The sequence below is a fragment of the Oncorhynchus clarkii genome, unplaced genomic scaffold, assembly GCF_045791955.1.
Source record: "Oncorhynchus clarkii lewisi isolate Uvic-CL-2024 unplaced genomic scaffold, UVic_Ocla_1.0 unplaced_contig_7074_pilon_pilon, whole genome shotgun sequence".
In the NCBI taxonomy this organism is placed as follows: domain Eukaryota; kingdom Metazoa; phylum Chordata; class Actinopteri; order Salmoniformes; family Salmonidae; genus Oncorhynchus; species Oncorhynchus clarkii.
Genome location: NW_027258381.1, coordinates 305 through 22,500, shown reverse-complemented (window position 1 = coordinate 22,500; position 22,196 = coordinate 305). Strand labels below are relative to the sequence as shown.

Below are 22,196 nucleotides of genomic sequence, written 5' to 3'. Positions count from 1 at the left end.
ACCACAATGACACACAAGCACAGACACACACACAACAACAACCACACACAAAACCACAAACACAACCAAACACAACCACACATGACCACAACCACAACTACACACAACCACACACCCAACCAAACACAACCACACAACCACACATGACCACACACACAACCACACACACAACAACAACCACACAAAAAACCACAAACACAACCACACATGACCACACACACAACCACACACACACAACAACCACACACACAACCACAACACAACCAAACACACAACCACAATGACACACACACAAACACACACACCACACACAATCACAAACACAACCACAAACATAACCACACACGACCACAAACACAACCACACAGAACCACACACGACCACAAACACAACCACACACAACCACAAACACAACCACAAACACAACCACAAACACAACCACACACACAACCACACACGACCACAAACACAACCACAATGACACACAAGCACAGACACACACACAACAACAACCACACACACAACCACAAACACAACCAAACACAACCACACATGACCACAACCACAACTACACACACACACACCCAACCAAACACAACCAAAACACAACCACACATGACCACACACACAACCACACACACAACACAACCACACACACAACCACAAACACAACCAAACACACAAACACAAACACAAACACAACCACAATGACACACAAGCACAGACACACACACAACAACAACCACACACACAACCACAAACACAACCACACACAACCGCACATGACCACAACCACAACCACACACAACCACACACCCAACCAAACACAACCAGAAACACAACCACACATGACCACACACACAACCACACACACAACAACAACCACACACACAACCACACACAACCAAACACACAACCAAACACACAACCGCAAACACAACCACAACCACAACCAAACACAACCACCCACAACCGCAAACACAACCACAACTACAACCACACACAACCACAAACACAACCACACACAACCACAAACACAACCACACACAACTACACACGACCACAAACACAACCACACAAACACAACCACACACGACCACAAACACAAACACACAAACACAACCACACACGACCACAAACACAACCACAATGACACACAAGCACAGACACACACACAACAACAACCACACACAAAACCACAAACACAACCAAACACAACCACACATGACCACAACCACAACTACACACAACCACACACCCAACCAAACACAACCAGAAACACAACCACACATGACCACACACACAACCACACACACAACAACAACCACACACACAACCACAAACACAACCACACACACAACCACAAACAAAATCACAACCAAACACAACCACCACAACCGCAAACACAACCACAACTACACGACCACAAACACAACCACACACAACCACAAACACAACCACACACAACTACACACACCACAAACACAACCACACCAAACACAACCACACACGACCACAAACACAAACACACAAACACAACCAAACACACAACCACAAACACAACCACTGACACACAAGCACAGACACACACACAACAACAACCGCAAACACAACCACAACTACAACCACACACAACCACAAACACAACCACACACAACTACACACGACCACAAACACAACCACACAAACACAACCACACACGACCACAAACACAACCACACAAACACAACCACACACGACCACAAACACAACCACACACACAGCTACATACACAACCACAAACACAACCACAAACACAACCACAAACAACCACAAACACAACCACCCACGACCACAACCACACACGACCACAAACACAACCACACACACAACCACAAACACAACCACAACCAAACACAACCACACACGACCACAAACACAACCACACAAAACACTGTTTTGGTTAGGCCAGAGTGTGACTAGGGTGGGCATTCTAGTTTCTTTATTCCTATGTTTTCTATTTCTTTGTTTTTGGCCGAGTGTGGTTCCTAATTCCTAATCTATCGTTGTCTCTGATTGGGAATCATACTTAGGCAGTCCTTTTTCCCTCTTTCATTTGTGGGTAGTTATTTTCTGTTTAGTGTCTGCACCTGACAGAACTGTTCGCTTTTTCGGTTTGTTACTTTGTTTGAGTGTTTTTGATATGAAATAAAGTCATGAACACTTACCACGCTGCGCTTTGGTCGACTCCTTCTGACGACGAGCGTGACACACACAAACACAACCACACACAACCACACACAACCAAACACAACCACCCACAACCGCAAACACAACCACAACCACACACAACCACCCACAACCGCAAACACAACCACAACCACACACAACCACCCACAACCGCACACACCACACCACACACAATCAAACACAACCACACACAACAACCGCAAACACAACCACACACAACCACACACAACCACACACAACCACAAACACAACCACACACAACACACACAACCAAACACAACCACCCACAACCGCAAACACAACCACACACAACCAAACACAACCACACACAACCACAAACACAACCACAACCACAAACACAACCACACACAACCACAACCACACACAACCACAACCACAACCAACCACAAACACAACCACAAACACAACCACACACGACCACAACCACAGACACAACCACAACCACAACAATGCACAAACACGACCACAACCACACACACAACTACCACACACACAACCACACACACAACCACAAACACAACCACACATGACACAAACACAACCAAACACAACCAGAAACACAAACACAACCACACACACAACCACACACAACCACAACCACACACACACTCAACCACAACCACAAACACAACCAAATAGACAACCACACACACAACCACAACTACAACCACACACAACCACACACAACCACAAACACAACCACACACAACTACACACAACCAAACACAACCACCCACAACCGCAAACACAACCACACACAACCAAACACAACCACACACAACCACAAACACAACCACAACCACAAACACAACCACACACAACCACAACCACACACAACCACAACCACAACCAACCACAAACACAACCACAAACACAACCACACACGACCACAACCACAGACACAACCACAACCACAACAATGCACAAACACGACCACAACCACACACACAACTACCACACACACAACCACACACACAACCACAAACACAACCACACATGACCACAAACACAGCTACACACACAACCACAAACACAACCAAACACAACCAGAAACACAAACACAACCACACACACAACCACACACAACCACAACCACACACACACTCGACCACAACCACAAACACAACCAAATAGACAACCACACACACAAACCACAACCATACACACACACAACTACACTCACACACAACCACAAATACAACCACACAGACAACCACATCCACACACACAACCACAACCACACATACAATCACACACGCAACCACACACAACCACAACCACAGATGACCACAAACACAAACATAAACACAACCACACACACAACCAGACACAAGCCACCATGACATTACCATAATGTCAGTTCAAACTGCAATATACTAACTATACAGACAGGTGGCAAGGAGGCTGAACTACAAACTGTGTGTGTGTGTGTGCGTGTGTGCGTGTGTGTGTGTGTGTGTGTGTGTGTGTGTGTGTGTGTGTGTGTGTGTGTGTGTGTGTGTGTGTGTGTGTGTTCAACAGGTGTGAAGGGGTGCATACGTGTGTGAGCCGAGAGAGAAGGGTAGAATGTATGTAGGAGAAAGAGATCTCTGTGTGTGTAGTACTGCTGTTGGCCACTTAGCTTGTATGGTTTCCATCTGCCTCGTAGAGGAACCCACAGTCCAGTGTGTGGGTTGTGTTGCTACAGTATGTCAGTCTCTCGCTATTAGGACTGTGTTAGGCTAATGGCTGCTAATGATAATCATGAGAACAGTCCAACCACCAAGCTCATTTACCGCTCTCCCTGCCTGTGTCCATGTCAATTAATAACAGCATTTGTTTCTCTCTCTCTCTTCGTCACCATCTCTCTCTCTCTCTGTTTCTATCTGTTTCTCTACATCTCTCCCACTCCTAATGCTCCTCAGAGCCATGTTATATGACTCTGCCACTACTATCCTTCAAAAAGCACACTAGTATTCATGAGTCATGACTACACCACAATATAATTAATGTATCTCACTTCTATGTATACTGACTGTCAATGGAGCAGAATCAATAGTTGTTTACTTGCTTTTCTGTGAATGTTGTGGTTTGTATTGAAGTGAGGTTGAAACTAAATGTCTCTCTCTCTCTCTCTCTCTCTCTCTGTCTCTCTCTCTCTCTCTCTCTGTCTGTCTCTGTCTCTCTCTGTCTCTCTCTCTCTCTGTCTCTCTCTCTCTCTCTTTATCTCTCTCTCTCTGTCTCTCTCTCTCTCTCTCTCTGTCTGTCTCTGTCTCTCTCTCTCTCTGTCTCTCTCTCTCTCTGTCTCTCTCTCTCTTTCTCTCTCTCTCTCTGTCTCTCTCTCTCTCTCTCTCTGTCTGTCTCTGTCTCTCTCTCTCTCTCTCTCTGTCTCTCTCTCTCTCTTTCTCTCTCTCTCTCTGTCTCTCTCTCTCTCTCTTCTCTCTCTCTCTCTGTCTCTCTCTCTCTCTCTCTCTGTCTCTCTCTCTCTCTCTCTGTCTCTGTCTCTCTTTCTCTCTCTCTCTCTCTCTCTCTCTCTCTCTCTGTCTCTGTCTCTCTTTCTCTCTCTCTCTAGCGCGTTGCCAAGCGGTGCAGGCTGAGAATGTGACAGTGTTGGAGGGAGGCACGGCCCAGATCTCCTGTCGTCTGCAGAATTATGATGGCTCCATCGTGGTCATCCAGAACCCTCGCAGACAGACCCTCTTCTTCAACGGCACACGAGGTGTGTGTTTGTGTGTGTTTTGCATGTATATGTGTGTGTATTTAGTGTGTGTATGTTTATGTGTTTGTGTGTTCATGTATGTCTGTGAGAGAGAGAGACAGTGAGGTTTCAACATTCATCTCTGTGGTCAGGGTTTGAAAAACCAGTCAGCCCCAAGAAGCCACCAGATCAATGTGGTTATGAGGGAAGTCAACCTATTGAACCCATTAGCTGGCCTCTTTAAGTCAACCTATTGAACCCATTTTCTGGCCTCTTTAGTTTTAACAAGGTCTCATTTCATTATGGAGGAGTACATTCTAGGACTTCATTCATACTCCCCTCCCTACCTCATTACGCAATAACAACATGGATCAGACCTCTTCTGCCAGATGAAAGCAGTATATTGAAGCCTTCCGTCCAACTAGCCCTCCCTGTCAGATCAGGACTACCGGTTCACACTATTAAGTATTTAGTGCCGCTTGCTCCCTGGGGAGGAGAACCCTTTTTCCATCTGAAAGCATAATGGACCTTAACAGGACAGAGTCAGAGAGAGAAGGGGGGAGAGAGAGAAGGGGGGAGAGAGAGGTTAGGTATTGTAGGGTATGAGTTTACCTCTCTCTCACACTCTACTCTCTCTCACACACACACAGATGCACATACACACACACACACACACACACTGCAGGGCGATTCCAATGCTACCCATTACCATTAGTGCAGGGAGCAGGGTAACCCATGGTGTTTCTGGGAGCCCTCCGTGCTAAACCATTCCCCTCTATAACTGTAGAAAGGTCCTGCACTGTTAGGTAAAGGGAATGAGGCAATGAGCTGTCCAGCTACAGCACTAAACCAATGGGCTCTGATGAAGCTTGTGTCTCAGATGGCACACTATTCCCTTTATAGTGCACTACTTTAAACCAGGGGATCCGGTCCCCATAGAGATCTGGTCAATAGTAGTGAACTATATAGGGAATCGGGTGCCGTTATGGACACACACAAGGTCTTTTATTAGGCTGTCCAGCATAGAAACAGACTATAGGAACAGTAATAGACCTGTTCAAGAGGACTCTGTGGAGGACTCCCATCTATCTCCTCTAGCTCTGACTGCCTGTGGATCCCATCTATCTCCTCTAGCTCTGACTGCCTGGCATGCAAATGAACTAGGACAAAAGGTGAAATAGGACTTGAACAAAGCTGTGACATTTAGTTGCCATTTAGTGTTTTTCTGTCGGGAATCACTCTCACATTCAGGGAGCTTTGTGAAATAGTATTCTAAGGCAAATGTAGACTATTTTTCTCTCTGTCTACAATATATTCCTCTGTGTTTCACACAGACACACAACACACACGCACACACTAAACCTCTGATATAATGAATGATGCTGTGAAATGGTAGACTATTACACCAGGGAAGAGAGAAGGAATTCTCCCTCTGCAGAAGCAAACACAAAAGAGAAGGGAGAAAGGGACTAATAAGAAGAGAGGGAGATAGAGGGAGGAGAGAGGAAAGAGAGGGAGATAGATGGAGAGAGGAAAGAGAGGGAGATAGAGGAGGAAAGAGAGGGAGGTAGAGAGGAAAGAGAGGGAAAGAGAGGGAGATAGATGGAGGTTGAGAGGAAAGAGAGGGAGATAGAGGGAGGTAGAGAGGAAAGAGAGGGAGAGAGAGGAAAGAGAGGGAGGTAGAGGGAGGTAGAGAGGAAAGAGAGGGAGATAGAGGGAGGTAGAGAGGACAGAGAGGGAGATAGAGGGAGGTAGAGAGGACAGAGAGGGAGATAGAGGGAGGTAGAGAGGAAAGAGAGGGAGATAGAGGGAGATAGAGAGGAAAGAGAGGGAGATAGAGGGTGGTAGAGAGGAAAGAGAGGGAGATAGAGGGGGGTAGAGAGGAAAGAAAGGGAGAAAGAGGGTGGTAGAGAGGAAAAAGAGGGCGATAGGAGGTAGAGAGGAAAGAGAGGGAGATAGAGGGAGGTAGAGAGGAAAGAGAGGGAGATAAAGGGAGGTAGTGAGGAAAGAGAGGGAGATAGAGGGAGGTAGAGAGGAAAGAGAGGGAGAAAGAGAGGGCGGTAGAGAGGAAAGAGAGGGAGATAGAGGGCGGTAGAGAGGAAAGAGAGGGAGAAAGAGAGGGCGGTAGAGAGGAAGGAGAGAGAGGAAGAGCGGGCGGTAGAGAGGAACGAGAGAGAGGAAGAGCGGGCGGTAGAGAGGAAAGAGAGGGCGGTAGAGAGGAACGAGAGAGAGGAAGAGCGGGCGGTAGAGAGGAACGAGAGAGACGAAGAGCGGGCGGTAGAGAGGAAGAGAGGGCGGTAGAGAGGAAAGAGAGGGCAGTAGAGAGGGAGGTAGAGAGGAAAGAGAGGGAGAAAGAGAGGACGGTAGAAAGGAAAGAGAGGGAGATAGAGGGCGGTAGAGAGGGAGGTAGAGAGGAAAGAGAGGGCGGTAGAGAGGAACGAGAGAGAGGAAGAGCGGGCGGTAGAGAGGAAAGAGAGGGAGAAAGAGAGGGAGGTAGAGAGGAAAGAGAGAGAGGAAGAGCGGGCGGTAGAGAGGAACGAGAGAGAGGAAGAGCGGGCGGTAGAGAGGAACGAGAGAGAGGAAGAGCGGGCGGTAGAGAGGAACGAGAGAGAGGAAGAGCGGGCGGTAGAGAGGAACGAGAGAGAGGAAGAGCGGGCGGTAGAGAGGAACGAGAGAGAGTAAGAGCGGGCGGTAGAGAGGAAAGAGAGGGAGAAAGAGAGGGCGGTAGAGAGGAAAGAGAGGGAGAAAGAGAGGGCGGTAGAGAGGAACGAGAGAGAGGAAGAGCGGGCGGTAGAGAGGAAAGAGAGGGAGAAAGAGAGGGCGGTAGAGAGGAACGAGAGAGAGGAAGAGCGGGTGGTAGAGAGGAAAGAGAGAGGCTGTGCAGTCAGTCAGTCGATACAAAGTAGGTTTGGGGAAGTTTATGAGACAATGGCCATTGAGTCCCTGTCACACTCTGACGGTTATTAGCATTATTTGTTATTATCATGATTTTCTCACAATAGATGTTTCCCTTTCTCTGACATCAAAAGAAACAGTTTTGCTGTCCTATGTCCATTCTCTGGGTTGTCTTTCTTCTCACTGCCTCTGTGGTTCTTATGATACTATGGCCTTGGTCAGGAGGTCACAGTGGATTGTTAGATTAACTATGTTTAATTCTTCTTCTCCTCCTTCACTATCCCCCTTTCAATTCCTCTATTCACTCTCCTCCTTGTTACTCCCCCGGTCCTCTTTTCTTTTGGCCTTGCTTTTCTTTCCATATATTTATGTGTTTATCTCCAATTGTGGTTTTCCTATTGTGTCTTGACCCCCCGCCCCGATGCTGTCTGTCTCCCTGTCTCCCTCCTTCCCTCCCCAGCGTTGAAGGACGACCGTTTCCAGATGGTTCTCTTCACTCCCCGTCTGGTGCGCATCACCCTCACCAACGTGAGCGTGTCGGACGAGGGCGGCTACTTCTGCCAGCTCTACACCGACGACACCCACCACCAAGTGGCCACGCTGTCCGTGTCCGTCCCTCCCGACACCCCCACGGTGGAGGTGAAGCAGGAGGCCGTGGAGGGGGGCGAGGTGGAGCTCACCTGCCTGTCGCCGCGCAGCAAGCCCCCCGCCACGCTGCGCTGGATCAGGGACCGCCGGGAGATACCAGGTCTGTCCATCCTTTGAAGATCTATCACTATGTCCCTCTGTCATTCTATCTATCAGTATCTGTCTGTCTGACTCTGTCTTTGTTCAGTCATACCTCTCTCTCTGCCTCTCTCTCTCTCTGTTCACTTCCTGCATTCCCTATCTATCCGCCTGCCTGTTCCTGTGTCAGTCTATCCATCTATCTTTCTCAAACTCCATCACACTCTCTCCTTTTCTGTCCAGCCTTCTACCTACCTCCCTCTTTACTCCCCATCTGATAAGACTTCCATCCAGCTATCACTCTGATCACTCTGTTTACCATGTTATCTGTCCTTCTGTCCATCTCTTTCTGTCTGTGTGTCTGTCCCGCTGTTTACCCTCTGTCTGTCCTGTTATACCCTCCACCTCTCTCTTTTTTCTCTCTCACTCCCATCCCGTCTCTCCATCTTAATCTCTAACTCAGCACGTCTCTGTGCCCTTACACTTTGTCCTTTCCCTTACTCTTCTTCTCTTCATCCCGTCTTCCTCTCCTCCCCCTCTTCCTCTTCTCTCTCTCTCTGTCTCCTCCTTTCATGCCGTGTTCACAAAGATGTCTGTCCCCTGATGTGACAAGGTTACGTAGGAAGCGGCGTGGGCTGATGCGTGGGGCCCACAGCAGACAGCCCAGTTTTCTGTTCTGCTCTGTAGTGCTGTGGAGCGGGCCCTGCCCTGAGTCAAATACAGTGTGACATTAAAGGTTAGGCTCCAGATCCTGACGGATAGAATGTCTCAGTAATTAAGACAGTATCTCCCTGCCCTCATCTCACGCTTCAATTGGGCCTGCTTCAGTTCACTCAGCTGAAATAATTGAAAACTCAGCATGGTGTTAGTTATTGTCATATTTTCACAGACTCATATTACGTGACCTCAGTTTTGGCCACCACCATCCCTCCTCTTCCTCCTCCTCATCTTCCGCTGCCTCATTTGGAGTCTTTTCAAATATTTTTAATCGCATCTCACGCTCTCTTTATCTTCCTTTTATGTTTGAGCCTGTCCAGATCCCTCTCTCCTCTTCTCCTTGTCATCAATCATGCCCGTCTCACTCTCTCCATGTGTCCTTCTCCCTTCTCTCTTCTCTCTTTCACCAGCGCCTTTTCCTTCTCTCCTCGTCCTCTGTCTGATGTGCTCCCTCCCTCCCTCCCTTCTCTAGGTGTGGTGTCCCAGCAGGAAAATGGGAAGACAGTGAGTGTGTCCAACACCATCCGTCTCCCTGTGGAGAGAAAAGACAACGGGGCAGCGGTCAGCTGTGAGGCATCCCACCCCGCCCTGGGGGGGCAGAAGAGGGTCCGCCACTACCGCCTCGACGTCCACTGTGAGTGACTGGTCAGCCACCGAGGGTTACCATGGCAGCACACTGAAGCTGTATCACCGTCATTTCTGATGGTCACGACTCATTTGTGTTTGGTGTCTGGGGTGGTCAACCCTTCTGTTGTAAATTACTTATCAACTCACCATTTCTGAGTTTGATCAGCATTTTTCTTCCCTTTAGATCTGCGTAATGAGTGTCGCTGCCAAACTGTTGCTGCTTAAATGGCCCTGCATGGCTTTCACAGCAACACGTATGAATACCTCCTCAGATGTGTCTGTTCACTGCAGCCATTAACAAAGCAGCAGCGGTTTCACCCTGAGGGATGTTATGATAACAGAACCGCCAACCGTCACTCTTGATTGGTTACCATGGTAACCATTCCTTCCTCCTCTCTCCCCAGTTGCCCCCACAGTGAGGATCATCCCTCCCCCTGGCATCCTCCGAGAGGGAGACTCTCTCAGCCTCACCTGCTCCATCACTGGAAACCCACTGTGAGTGTGTGTGTGTGTGTGTGTGTGTGTGTGTGTGTGTGTGTGTGTGTGTGTGTGTGTGTGTGTGTGTGTGTGTGTGTGTGTGTGTGTGTGTGTGTGTGTGTGTGTGTGTGTGTGTGTGTGTGTGTGTGTGTGTGTGTGTGTGTGTGTGTGTGTGTGATGAGATTGTTTGATTGGCTTGTGCATTTGTTGTGTATGTATACTGTGCTCACACTACAGCTGTTTGGAGTTGAGACATTCTCTGGATAAAGTGTCTGAGGAGGCTGTAACAAGCCCCTTGTTAGACACTGTGATGTGTTTGTTGTGCATGTGTGTTTCTGAGGCAACTGAAGCCTCTTCATTAAGCTCTATAAAAACTGGTTTGTGTGTGTGTGTGCTCGTGTGTGTGATTATTTTTGTGTGTGTGTTTGCTTGTTTGTTTGTTTGTGTGTGTGGTGAGTAGCCATAGTAAGCCATAGTAAAGCCCCACAATAAAGCCAGGCTGAGGAGCCAGTATGTGTGGCCCAGTGAGGATCAGTAACAGCCTTGCTGGGGACAGTGACATGAGAGATGTGGCTGTGGTGATCGATCCACTGGACTGCCCCTGCCTCATCTCACGCTGGAGTGACCTCACCACACTCTCCTTAACACCTCCGGTACCCCCATCACTCTCAGGCCCCGGACAAACTTCCTATTAACCGTTCATCACCAATTCATTACACTGCCTGTCTTTGTTGGAGGGGTGTGTTTATTAAAGTGTGTGTATGTGCGTGCGTGTGTGTGTGTGTGTGTGGATGAGCTGGGGGATTTAATTAGATGCTTCCTGAGGGATTAGGGTGTAGATGAGCTGGGATTGTAATCTTGCCAGGGTGGAATGAGAGGGACAGCCAGCACAGCACAGGGGATGCACACACACACAGGGCTTTGTGTGAGATTGTGTGGTGTGTGTTCGTTGTTTCATGTAATCCAATAATCTTTTGTCTCAGTCGCCTTCTGTCTCACTTTTCTTTTGTCTTTTGTGTCTCCTCTTTCTTTCCATCCTCCTGTCTGCCTCTGCCTCTCCCTCTCTCATCTCTCCCCCATAAATCGCTGTCTACCTCCTTCCCTGGCTCTCTCCTCCCATGTCCCGCTTTTCCTCTCTCCATCTGACACAACATCTTTCTTTGCTCCCTCTCCTCTCCTTCTCTCTCTCTGTCCATAAATCTCCCCAATTCTTTTCTGTCATGCTGTCTTCCTCTCCCTTGTCTAATTTAAAATCTCTCTCACTCCCTCCTCACCTTTTATTTCCCATAACCTCCCTCTCCCTCCACCTCTGTCTTATTTTTATACTGTATTATCTTTTCTCTCTTTCTTCTCCCTATCCCCTCTTGCTCCCCTTGTTTCTCCCCCACTCTATCTAATTTCACTTACTCTTTCCACTTCCTCTTCTTTCTCTCTTTCACTCTCTTCTTTCCCTCGCTCTCTCTCCCTCCTCTCTCTCTCTGCAGGCCTAGAGATGTCCAGTGGACTAGGATTAATGACACCTTACCTGAGAGGGCGGAGATCTCTGGCCCCACCCTCCAGGTGTCCCGTCTCAGCCAATCACACAACGGGACCTACCTGTGTCAGGCGCAGAACAACTACGGCCGTGCCGCCGACCACTACACGCTGCTGGTGTACGGTGAGCCACCGTCGCCATGACAACCACTGCCTTGCGGCGAGTAGTTGCCCTAAGGCACAGATCTAGGATCAGCTTACCCTCCATATCCTCCGAATCCATTCACCGTCCAATCCTATTTGAATGAGACACCAGAAGCGTATCACAGACACAGATGTAGACATCAAAAGCGTGAGCCACTTCATCAGTTGTTTATGCTTCACAGATGTGCGAGGGGCATAGGGGGTCGGGCTAGGGGTTGAGTTGAGTTGTTAACTCAGCATCTGTAGTCAGTATAGTCAGTGTACCACATGGCTGTGGCCCCCTAGTGGTTACTCCTGTCAGTGCAGCCTTCACATCTGACAGCTGAAGATCAGAGAGAGGGTAGGAGGAGGAGAAAGAGGGGGGTTGTTGCGTAACATTTTAGGTTGCCTTAGGCTGCGCCCCCTCATCATCCCCCCTACTCCCCCCTTCCCCTCCTCCCTTAATTCCCTGCCTCCTTACCATCTCCTGAGCAGTGGCAGCAGGTGGCAGGAGCGGCAGGCGTCAAACAACACTCTAAGTATCCTCCGTTGAGAGAGGAGCCAGAGCATCTTGCCAGAGCAGCCATCGTCAGCCACCACCAGAGCTAAAGCCACACTCTCTCTCTCACTGTGCAACACAAGTTACGCATGCCTGGCTTTGAAGTACGTCCACGCTTCAAGAAAATGCCCTTCTCTTCCTTGGTCTCTATTGTCTGTCTCCTAGAATGGTTCTTCTTCCTTGGTCTCTATCGCCTGTCTCCTAGAATGATTCTTCTTCCTTGGTCGCTATTGTCTGTCTCCTAGAATGATTCTTCTTCCTTGGTCGCTATTGTCTGTCTCCTAGAATGATTCTTCCTTGGTCTCTATTGTCTGTCTCCTAGAATGATTCTTCCTTGGTCTCTATTGTCTGTCTCCTAGAATGATTCTTCCTTGGTCTCTATTGTCTGTCTCCTAGAATGATTCTTCTTCCTTGGTCTCTATTGTCTGTCTCCTAGAATGATTCTTCCTTGGTCTCTATGTCTGTCTCCTAGAATGATTCTTCCTTGGTCTCTATCGTCTGTCTCCTAGAATGGTTCTTCTTCCTTGGTCTCTATCGCCTGTCTTCTAGAATGATTCTTCTTCCTTGGTCGCTATTGTCTGTCTCCTAGAATGATTCTTCCTTGGTCTCTATTGTCTGTCTCCTAGAATGATTCTTCCTTGGTCTCTATTGTCTGTCTTCTAGAATGATTCTTCTTCCTTGGTCTCTATTGTCTGTCTCCTAGAATGATTCTTCCTTGGTCTCTATGTCTGTCTCCTAGAATGATTCTTCCTTGGTCTCTATCGTCTGTCTCCTAGAATGGTTCTTCTTCCTTGGTCTCTATCGCCTGTCTCCTAGAATGGTTCTTCTTCCTTGGTCTCTATCGTCTGTCTCCTAGAATGGTTCTTCTTCCTTGGTCTCTATCGCCTGTCTCTAGAATGGTTCTTCTTCCTTGGTCTCTCTCGTCTGTCTCCTAGAATGGTTCTTCTTCCTTGGTCTCTATCGTCTGTCTCCTAGAATGATTCTTCCTTGGTCTCTATCGTCTGTCTCTTAGAATGGTTCTTCTTCCTTGGTCTCTATCGCCTGTCTCCTAGAATGGTTCTTCTTCCTTGGTCTCTATCGCCTGTCTCCTAGAATGGTTCTTCTTCCTTGGTCTCTATCGCCTGTCTCCTAGAATGATTCTTCTTTCTTGGTCTCTATTGTCTGTCTCCTAGAATGATTCTTCCTTGGTCTCTATTGTCTGTCTCCTAGAATGATTCTTCCTTGGTCTCTATTGTCTGTCTCCTAGAATGATTCTTCCTTGGTCTCTATTGTCTGTCTCCTAGAATGATTCTTCCTTGGTCTCTATTGTCTGTCTCCTAGAATAATTCTTCCTTGGTCTCTATCGTCTGTCTCCTAGAATGGTTCTTCTTCCTTGGTCTCTATCGCCTGTCTCCTAGAATGGTTCTTCTTCCTTGGTCTCTATCGTCTGTCTCCTAGAATGGTTCTTCTTCCTTGGTCTCTATCGCCTGTCTCCTAGAATGGTTCTTCTTCCTTGGTCTTGGTCTCTATGGTGGTCTGTCTCCTAGAATGATTCTTCCTTGTTCTTCTCTCTCTTGGTCTCTATCGCCTGTCTCCTAGAATGATTCTTCCTTGGTCTCTATCGTCTGTCTCCTAGAATGATTCTTCCTTGGTCTCTATCGTCTGTCTCCTAGAATGATTCTTCCTTGGTCTCTATCGTCTGTCTCTTAGAATGGTTCTTCTTCCTTGGTCTCTATCGTCCGTCTCCTAGAATGGTCCTTCTTTTTCTGTCTCTTCGTTCTTTCTTCTTCTTGTTTTTATGTTTCCCTTCCTCTCTCTCTGTCAACCAATCCTATTTGTTCTTTCTTTCTCTACCCTCTTTCCTCCTGTTTTTCTCTTCTATATATCTTTCCCATACTCCTTCTCTCTAAATGTCTATATATCTTATCCTCTCTTTGTTCTCCCCCCCCCTCTCTGCTTTCTCACCTTCTCAGTAGTTTGCCCTCTTTTCTGCGTGTACTGTAGTTCAGAGCTCCCTGGAGGGTTCATGTCTTGTCGAGTCCAAGAGGGACAGAGAGAGGGGCAGAGAGAGGGGCAGAGAGAGGGACAGAGAGAGGGGCAGAGAGAGGGGCAGAGAGAGGGACAGAGAGAGGGGCAGAGAGAGGGGCAGAGAGAGGGGCAGAGAGAGGGCCAGAGAGAGGGGCAGAGAGAGGGACAGAGAGAGGGACAGAGAGAGGGGCAGAGAGAGGGGCAGAGAGAGGGGCAGAGAGAGGGACAGAGAGAGGGGCAGAGGAAGCAGGGAGAGAGATGTCGAAGCCAGGTTAGTGTTCAGTTAGGGGCTTGCCCAAGTTGGATTAGCCACGCTTGCCCCTGGAAATCCCAAGGTGAACTGGGGTGGGGTCGCCTGACAGGGCAGGGCTTTATGGCGATGATGAGTCAGCTAAAACAGCTCATTATGACAGTTCTGAAAAACGAGCCCTCTCCCCCTCACACTGTCAACCAGCTACCAGAGTTATCTAGTGTCTGATGTGGCCATGAAGCGAAAAATCAGGACAAATCGGAGGCCAATTTGTTGCAGGAGCTTTTCGCTTTTCGAGGCTGGGTGATGCTTTGAAAAGCAGAGAGAGAGTGAGAGGTTGGTGAGTCTCTGCCGAGCCAGGCCCAATGCCGGAAAATCTTTATTCAGCAGGTTTAAGTGTGTGTGTGTGTGTGTGTGTGTGTGTGCGTGTGTGTGTGCGCGTGTGCGTGTGTGTGTGCGCGTGCATGTGGTGGGATGGCGTGGTGGTGGTGGTGGTGGTGGGATGGTGTGGTGGTGGGGTGGTGAGATGGCGTGGTGGTGGTGTGGTGGGATGGCGTGGTGGTGGTGTGGTGGGATGGCGTGGTGGTGGTGGTGTGGTGGGATGGCGTGGATGTGGTGTGGTGGTGGTGTGGTGGGATGGGATGGCGTGGTGGTGGTGTGGTGGGATTGGATGGCGTGGATCTGGTGTGGTGGGATGGCGTTGTGGTGGGTTGGTGGTGGTGTTGCTGGTGGAGCTCAGAGGAGAATGTTACTGATTGTCTCTGCAAAGCCCTGGGGGTCTGCTTACAGTATGTCATTCAACTGAGCTGCTGTGATGAAATGGATTGCTGTAAGCCAATAAAGCCCATTAGAATTGAATTGCATGAGAGAGTGTTGGAGATGGAGGGAGGGAGGGAGGGAGAGAGAGAGAGAGAGAGATGGGAGAAAAGAGAAGGCTAGAGGGATAGATGGAGAGATATAGTTGTGATTTGGAGGAAGATGAGTGCAGTGGTTAGGGTAATGAGGTAAGTCACTAATTAGGTGGAATAAATTATACCTCTATTTAATGAATGACTAAAGAAAAAGAGAGAGAGGTGAGAGAGAGGGTGGGAGGTTAGGAGAGGGGGAGGGAGGGAGGTTAGGAGAGGGGGAGGGAGTGGGGTTAGGAGAGGGGGAGGGAGTGGGGTTAGGAGAGGGGGAGGGAGGGAGGTTAGGAGAGGGGGAGGGAGTGGGGTTAGGAGAGGGGGAGGGGGGAGGGAGGTTAGGAGAGGGGGAGGGAGGGAGGGAGGTTAGGAGAGGGGGAGGGAGTGGGGTTAGGAGAGGGGGAGGGAGGGAGGTTAGGAGAGGGGGAGGGAGGGAGGTTAGGAGAGGGGGAGGGAGTGGGGTTAGGAGAGGGGGAGGGAGTGGGGTTAGGAGAGGGGGAGGGAGGGAGGTTAGGAGAGGGGGAGGGAGTGGGGTTAGGAGAGGGGGAGGGAGTGGGGTTAGGAGAGGGGGAGGGAGGGAGGTTAGGAGAGGGGGAGGGAGGGAGGTTAGGAGAGGGGGAGGGAGGGAGGTTAGGAGAGGGGGAGGGAGTGGGGTTAGGAGAGGGGGAGGGAGGGAGGTTAGGAGAGGGGGAGGGAGGGAGGTTAGGAGAGGGGGAGGGAGTGGGGTTAGGAGAGGGGGAGGGAGTGGGGTTAGGAGAGGGGGAGGGAGGGAGGTTAGGAGAGGGGGAGGGAGTGGGGTTAGGAGAGGGGGAGGGAGTGGGGTTAGGAGAGGGGGAGGGAGGGAGGTTAGGAGAGGGGGAGGGAGGGAGGTTAGGAGAGGGGGAGGGAGGGAGGTTAGGAGAGGGGGAGGGAGTGGGGTTAGGAGAGGGGGAGGGAGGGAGGTTAGGAGAGGGGGAGGGAGGGAGGTTAGGAGAGGGGGAGGGAGTGGGGTTAGGAGAGGGGGAGGGAGTGGGGTTAGGAGAGGGGGAGGGAGGGAGGTTAGGAGAGGGGGAGGGAGGGAGGTTAGGAGAGGGGGAGGGAGTGGGGTTAGGAGAGGGGGAGGGAGGGAGGTTAGGAGAGGGGGAGGGAGGGAGGTTAGGAGAGGGGGAGGGAGTGGGGTTAGGAGAGGGGGAGGGAGGGAGGTTAGGAGAGGGGGAGGGAGGGAGGTTAGGAGAGGGGGAGGGAGTGGGGTTAGGAGAGGGGGAGGGAGTGGGGTTAGGAGAGGGGGAGGGAGGGAGGTTAGGAGAGGGGGAGGGAGGGAGGTTAGGAGAGGGGGAGGGAGGGAGGTTAGGAGAGGGGGAGGGTGGGAGGTTAGGAGAGGGGGAGGGAGGGAGGTTAGGAGAGGGGGAGGGAGTGGGGTTAGGAGAGGGGGAGGGAGGGAGGTTAGGAGAGGGGGAGGGAGGGATGTTAGGAGAGGGGGAGGGAGGGTGGTTAGGAGAGGGAGGGGGTTGGGAGGGAGGGAGGGAGGTTAGGAGAGGGGAGGCAGGGAGTATAGGAGAGGGGGAGGGAGGGTGGTTAGGAGAGGGGGAGGGGGGTGGTTAGGAGAGGGGGAGGGAGGGGGGTTAGGAGAGGGGGGAGGGGGGGTTTGGAGGTGAGGAGGGGGGGTTAGGAGAGGGAGGGAGGGAGGGGGGTTAGGAGAGGGAGGGAGGGAGGGAGGGGGGTTAGGGGGGGGGGAGGGAGGGGGGGTAGGAGAGGGGGAGGGAGGGAGGGTTAGGAGAGGGGGGGAGGGGGGTTAGGAGAGGGGGAGGGAGGGGGGGTTAGGAGAGGGAGGGAGGGAGGGGGGTTAGGAGAGGGGGAGGGAGGGGGGTTAGGAGAGGGAGGGAGGGAGGGAGGGAGGGAGTGGGGTTAGGAGAGGGTGAGGGAGGGGGGTTAGGAGAGGGGGAGGGAGAAAGGGGAGGGACAGAGTAAAGATTAGGTGAAAAACCTGAATCCCAGGTAGTGTATTCCCCCTTGTGGCTCTGCACAGTCTTCTAATGACAGTGAGAAAGTCAATGTAGTGTAGGCTGTGACCAAATCAATGTGGAGCAGCGGTAAGGGACGAGGCCTTCTGACCAGCGGCTAGATGACATTTAACCTTGTGTTGTGAGTGACGCATAGCTTACTACAGCACCGGAACAGAAAAACACACAGAAACAGGGAATGTTCAATCATACGTGAGTGTTTTATCTCTCTAGTTTAAGGAATGATATTTGAGAGAAACATCGTTATCAACAACTTCAACATGCAAATGGGAAAACAGCTGTGAATATAGGTGTCTGAGTGGCGAGCGTACAGAATAACAATATGATAGGAGAATGTCTGGCGGTGTGCTGACTGGCTGTACAGCCGCATAGTAAATCAGCTTTAGAGAGAGAGAGAGTGCTCATAGAGGAATGGAATAAGAAAAGGAACAAGGGAATGTGGAAGCAGAATGGAAGAGTGCGTGGGAGAGAGGAGAGTGATTAAGGTTGAGGAGGATCGCCTGAGGGAAAGAAGGGAGATTTGAGTAGAGAGAGGAGAGGATGATGGAGGAGAGAGGAGGTAGAGAGAAAGAGAGAAATGGAGAGAAGTCATTATTTATGTCTTCCAAGAATGTAGTTTTGACGGTCAAGAGATATGAATCGGTGTACAACTAATTAGCCGACTGACCCTGCTCATTAATCCCTCAGCCTCAGGTGAGACACACACACACACACACACACACACACACACACACACACACACACATACTCACATACTGACCCATTCCTTAGTGAACTCTTTCTCTCACAGCCAAAGAACCATTTTAAGTTCTAGATAGTACCTTTTTTTCTAAGAGTGAACTCTCTACCTGTCTCTCTGACTCGCATGTATGCCTACCTGTCTCTCTGACTCACATGTATGCCTACCTGTCTCTCTGACTCACATGTATGCATACCTGTCTCTCTGACTCACATGTATGCCTACCTGTCTCTCTGACTCACATGTATGCCTACCTGTCTCTCTGACTCACATGTATGCCTACCTGTCTCTCTGACTCACATGTATGCCTACCTGTCTCTCTGACTCACATGTATGCCTACCTGTCTCTCTGACTCACATGTATGCCTACCTGTCTCTCTGACTCACATGTATGCCTACCTGTCTCTCTGACTCACATGTATGCCTACCTGTCTCTCTGACTCACATGTATGCCTACCTGTCTCTCTGACTCACATGTATGCATACCTGTCTCTCTGACTCACATGTATGCCTACCTGTCTCTCTGACTCACATGTATGCCTACCTGTCTCTCTGACTCACATGTATGCCTACCTGTCTCTCTGACTCACATGTATGCCTACCCACATGGACGCCACAAGACACACACTTGTGTCTTGCATAAGTGACAGGAAGGCTGAGGTTGGACGCTGACGGGATAGAGGGAGGATGTGGACGAGTGAATGAAGGCAGGCTGAAAGGAAGAGGAGAGGAGGAGGAGGAGGAGGAGAGAGGGTGAGGGTTATGCTGACGTAAAAGGAGTGGCAGAGGAAGAAGAGATGGAGGATCTCAGGGCCAGAGGAAGAAGAGATGGAGGATCTCAGGGCCAGAGGAAGAAGAGATGGATCTCAGGGCCAGAGGAAGAAGAGATGGAGGATCTCAGGGCCAGAGGAAGAAGAGATGGAGGATCTCAGGGCCAGAGGAAGAAGAAATGGAGGATCTCAGGGCCAGAGGGTGAAGAGGGAGAGAGGGAGAGCAGACGGAAGAGTAGTTACCAATAAATTACCCTAGAACGAGGCTTGTGTTTGTGTGTGAGTGAGTGAGTGAGTGAGTGAGTGAGTGAGTGAGTGAGTGTGTGTGTGCGTGCTTGTGCGTGTGCGTGGCTCGTAAGAGAGAGAGAGAGAGACACACGGTGGTTCAATGAAACAGATCTCTACTGCACCCTGCTGTTTCAAATGGACAATTTGATGAAGTGTTTCACACACACTCACACACACGCGCCGTGCTCACAGCCTCTCACTCAATCCAACTGTCTCAGTCACTTAAAACCACTGTCTCTCTCAACAGGCATTTTACCTTACCATTGTGTCAGTATCCAATCTATTGTCTCATATTGAATGTGTCTGTCCCAACACAACGCACATTGTTCCACAGAGAATGCTTCCATCAAACACAATGTCTTCTGTCTCCCTAGCTACTGAGTCATAGACAATGTGTCTATGGTAGAAAATACGTCTGCATCCCAACCATTGTCTTATAGTGAATGTGTCGATGTCATTTGCCAGTGTCTGTCTCCCTAGCTACTAGTCTATAGAAATGGTATAGTAGATCATATGTCTGTAGTAACCATACCATCTAGAACAGTGGTCACCAACCTTTTCTGACTCCGATTATTTTATATTTTTTACCACTTTTTTGGGTGGTATCCAATTGGTAGTTACAGTCTTGTCCCATCGCTGCAACTCCCGTACGGACTCGTGAGAGGCGAAGGTCCGAAACACAACCCAGCCAAGCCGCACTGCTTCTTGAGGCAATGCCCGCTTAACCCGGAAGCCAGCCGCACCAATGTGTTAGAGGAAACACCATACACCTGGTCAGAGCGCATTGCGCATTGCGCCCGGCCCGCCACAGGAGTCGCTAGTGCTCTCCCTCCCTCTGCTCTCCCGCTCTCCCTCCCTCCGCTCTCCCTCCTTCTGCTCTCCCTCCCTCCGCTCTCCCTCCGCTCTCCCTCCCTCCGCTCTCCCTCCCTCCGCTCTCGCCCCCTCCACTGAGAAGATGACAGTCTTCCAGAGATAACTCAAGTCGCACTGCATTATTTCTGCCTCATGCACCAATTCATGTTGTTACTCCTATGTCCAGAGAATGTGAAATATTCCTTGATATTAAAAAAGACACAAGCCACTAATAATAACAATGGAAGCTTATTGGAACACTTCTATACTCATTCATTGCTGCTGCAGTGCTGGTTGTGGCAGGAGTGGAAGTAGGGAGAATGCACATTTTATGGCATATAAAAGTGTTGAACAGTGTTGACAGTGCTGAATAACAACTTAAAACATGAACTTACTCATAAAAACAGCAGCTCTTTGCTGTATTCGTTGAGTCTCTCTCTTGTTGTGGTTTTGAAAGTCTTGAAATCTCACTGTATCAACTTTGCTGTGCGTTCGAGGTTACTTTTTACAGTCTATGGCTCGAGGAAACTGCAGACACAGTTATCTGAGCTATCTGATTGGCCAGTGGTAGGCCTATCGGTGTACTTGATAAGTTCTCTGGGCCTGCCGGGTAGGTGGAGTTATACCTGCAGACACATGACATGGTTGAAAGTACCTTCCCGGCGCTAGGGCTGCTGAATCAAGTGCACCTACTGACAACAGTGCAAAACAAAGGCTTTATCATTGTTTTTTTTACAAAAAACATTGCTGGGGCCTCCCGGGTGGCGCAGTGGTTAAGGGCACTGTACTGCAGCGCCAGCTGTGCCACCAGAGACTCTAGGTTCGCGCTCAGGCTCTGGCCGCGACCAGGAGGTCCGTGGGGCGACGCACAATTGGCCTAGCATCGTCCGGGTTAGGGAGGGTTTGGCTGGTGGGGAAATCCTTGTCTCATCGCGCACCAGCGACTCCTGTGGCGGGCCGGGCGCAGTGCACGCTAACCAAGGGTTGGAGGGCGCTGTGTTAAGAAGCAGTGCGGCTTGGTTGGGTTGTGTATCGGAGGACGCATGACTTTCAACCTTCGTCTCTCCCGAGCCCGTAAGGGGGTAGCGATGAGACAAGATAGTAGCTACTAAAACAATCGGATACCATGAAATTGGGGAGAAAAGGGGGTAAAATAAAATAATAAATAAATAAAATAAAAAACATTGCTGATCGACCTGGAATGCCTTGGAGATCGACCAGTCGATGGCGATCAACCGATTGGTGACCACTGATCTAGAACCTGTCTTTCATAGATAACTATGATTGTCTTGTAGAGAATAGTGTGTTACCGTTGCCTTGTCTGTTGTAGAGAATGTGTCTGTCACTACCATGGTACTTCCCACCTCCCATCATGCCACCTCCCACCCAACCACCCTCCTCCTAACCCCCAGCTACGCACCGGACCCCCGAGGTAACGTACAGCCCTCCCTCATCCTTAACACACTCCTCCTCTCCATCTCTCCATCCTTCTCTTCCTTCATGGTCACAATCACCGCCTCTTAGCAGCTCTTCTCCTCCTCTCCATCTCTCCATCATTCCCTTCCTTCATGGTCACAATCACCGCCTCTTAACAGCTCTTCTCCTCCTCTCCATCTCTCCATCCTTCCCTTCCTTCATGGTCACAATCACTGCCTTTTAGCAGCTCTTCTCCTCCTCTCCATCTCTCCATCCCTTCCTTCATGGTCACAATCACCGCCTCCCTTCCTTCATGGTCACAATCACCGCCTCTTAGCAGCTCTTCTCCTCCTCTCCATCTCTCCATCCTTCCCTTCATTCATGATCA

The 22,196-nt window shown here is 49.9% G+C and overlaps 1 protein-coding gene across 1 annotated transcript in view; it reads left to right on the top strand.

Moving 5' to 3' along the window:
- Window positions 1–21,824, top strand: part of LOC139396830 (cell adhesion molecule 4-like) — a gene marked incomplete at its 3' end in the record, with an annotated part of 32,292 nt that extends 10,468 nt beyond the window's left edge. Inside the window, exons 2-7 of the mRNA XM_071143747.1 lie at window positions 4,802–4,948; window positions 8,283–8,570; window positions 9,738–9,899; window positions 10,297–10,387; window positions 11,854–12,026; window positions 21,723–21,824. Of these exons, the coding sequence (XP_070999848.1) occupies window positions 4,802–4,948; window positions 8,283–8,570; window positions 9,738–9,899; window positions 10,297–10,387; window positions 11,854–12,026; window positions 21,723–21,824 (963 nt within the window). The remainder of the gene's footprint in view (window positions 1–4,801; window positions 4,949–8,282; window positions 8,571–9,737; window positions 9,900–10,296; window positions 10,388–11,853; window positions 12,027–21,722) is intronic.
- Between the last annotated feature and the right edge of the window lie 372 nt (window positions 21,825–22,196).